Source organism: Teleopsis dalmanni, chromosome 2 (genome assembly GCF_002237135.1).
Source record: "Teleopsis dalmanni isolate 2A chromosome 2, ASM223713v2, whole genome shotgun sequence".
Classification (NCBI taxonomy): Eukaryota; Metazoa; Arthropoda; class Insecta; order Diptera; family Diopsidae; genus Teleopsis; species Teleopsis dalmanni.
The window spans coordinates 183,230,114-183,232,640 of record NC_051847.1 but is presented as its reverse complement, the minus strand read 5'-3'; the positions used below and the strand labels follow the sequence as shown (position 1 = coordinate 183,232,640).

Genomic DNA, 2,527 nt, shown 5'->3' with positions numbered 1-2,527 from the left:
TAAAAAATTGCATCGTTTATTTGTATTAGTTAACGTGTCTTATATGAATAACTATGATAATCTTTAGTAATCAGACCCGATTTTGAAGTTTTTTTTTTGGATTTGTACTCATTTTCTTCATACTTACTACCCTTTGGTGTTATTATATCTTTCAGCTTTTATTTCACTTTGAACTCCTTTTATATTAATTTCGCTATCAAAATACTTTATATTATGCCCTTTGTATATTCATTAAATCACTTTTTGTCACCTTTTTTCCCTATAAATCTGGTCGAGTCACTTAATGTCAAAAAGATCCCAGAGGTTAAGTTTTTTTCATATAAGAGTTCATTCAATAGATTTTATTTTTATCAGCTCTGATTAACTCTTACATGATATAAGTTAATAGGTTTTATATTTTTTCTCTTACAGTGAAATGGTACTCTCACTTGATTATTACAAAAATTGTATGTATTAAATTAATAATATCGTAAAATGTATTACTCATATATTTCACGAATGGTGCATCTTCCCTTCCTGATATCAAAACATGCATAGGTGCGTGTTTTAACTAAACAACAGTGTCGGCATACCAAACTTGAAACTGTAAAGAATATATATAATGAGATATTCATTATTACTGATATTTTAAGTATATATTATTCATATTCACCGCCAAATGTTCCATGTTTTATAACACTTAAACTTGTTATGAAAAAACATTTTCTATTCAGTATGTCCCGATAGTCATACTCTGGTAGAATATCTGTTTGCTCTTCATAGTTCTCAGCTGGTAGTATGAATAAGTAAATATCTAAATCTTCCAAACTATTCTGTACTGTTGATTTGCTTGGATCATCATTTTCCGAAGAGATTTTATAGTACACTTCATATGGATTTGATGTAGTTGCTGTTGTATCCGATGTCAACTGAGAGTATGTCTTGTCAAATATTGAATATGTTTTACTCTTGTCTATGAGTGGTTTATTACTCTGCGAAGGAAATTCGGATAAAAATGTAGTATCATCATCAAATTTATAAGGTGTTATTCTATTCTCTGGTGAAGTTTGTTTCTGGTGTGTATTTGAGAATTCATTTTTATTTGCTGTCGACATTTTTGGCACCTGCACTACACGTCCATTTTCAGTTTGCAGAACTGTGAGTTCAGTCCCAGATGGAGGCATAATCGGAAACCCAGGTTTTGCTACACTATATACGACAGCAACTTTATTTTCATTGTGGTTTTGTTCTTCTGCGGAACTTGGATTGGATTGGTTTGGATTCTCATTAATAGGCAATGTTTCTATATATGGAAGTCCATTTACGATAAGTAAATCTACTTCCGTGTCCTCATTATCATCTGTTATCATTTCAGATCGAATTGGTCTTTGCATTTTCATCAAATCAGTCATAAATGGTGACACGTGATGAGTCATCATAATTGTGTATAAAAGATATAGAATCTTTTCATTTACCTAGAAAGCCTTATTAGTTTATATTATAAACATAATTATATATAATGGCATGTATTATTATTTTGTAAGCTTCACTATAGTATAAGTATTTCTATTCCTATGCATATATATAAACAATATATATATTTACCATTTTTAGTATTATTCTAAATAAATGTTTTCGTGATGACTTGGAGTAGTCGACTGATTTTAGTATGTCAGATAATTTTTAATAATTTGTTGTTAAAATGAAAACATATTGCTTTTTTAATTAATTTTATTAGATATGGAAATATAATCCCAAATTATATTCTGGCAGAAGTGCTTATATGACTCTTTTCACAAATAATATTAACTTATCGTTATTTTTAATTATATTTCTATAAAAAATAAAAACAAAATTAAATTGGCAAATTATTATTTTTTATTTAATAAGAAAAAATGAATTTTAAAGAGGAAACAAGACAAAATTCTAATTAACATGAAAGCTGTTTCTGGGCTCAAGTTTGGATGACTTATCTCAAACGATAATATTCGTAAATGCAGTGTATATTCAGTTAATATTATATTACTTAACAATATAGATATATATATTCTTTAAACCTATACATTATAGATTATTCTTATAAAAAATAATCCACTTCATGATCTTGATTTGGCAGTACTATTTCAAAGAGAGCTGTCACTTGGCATTATTTAGTTCAAGGTTTACCATTTAATAATATGGACCATTTAATAACCGCTAAACATCTTAAAGTTCTAGAAGCTTCCTACAAAAATGATCATTCTGTACTAGTTAAATTTTGGATTTTATTTTCCTTAGGATCAGGAAGAGGTTCAATTTTACTTGCCAGATATAGTAATAAACAAAAATATTATATTAGGTATAGTGAAAATGTAGAAGTAACTCTCGAAAAAGCATTTCATCCATAAAATATTAAAGTAGGTGTGATTAATCTGTAGTTTTTTAAATATCAAAAAGATATGATCCCATATAGTATCGAGGAATTGACATAAGAAAAATGAACAAAACAAAAAATAAGCAATTTTGAAGAAAATTACATTTTTTGCAAAAATGATGAAAATCCATAATC

General features: G+C 27.6%; 1 protein-coding gene across 1 annotated transcript; it reads right to left on the bottom strand.

The window, feature by feature from the left end:
• Nucleotides 1-461: 461 nt before the first annotated feature.
• On the bottom strand, nt 462-1,613 carry LOC119683730. Its single transcript, XM_038097539.1, has 3 exons — nt 1,585-1,613; nt 653-1,454; nt 462-583 (listed from the first exon to the last, which is right to left on the bottom strand). The coding sequence occupies exons 1-3, from the start codon at nt 1,585-1,587 to the stop codon at nt 480-482; spliced, it is 909 nt and encodes a 302-aa protein (XP_037953467.1). The 5' UTR covers nt 1,588-1,613; the 3' UTR covers nt 462-479.
• Nucleotides 1,614-2,527: the final 914 nt, after the last annotated feature.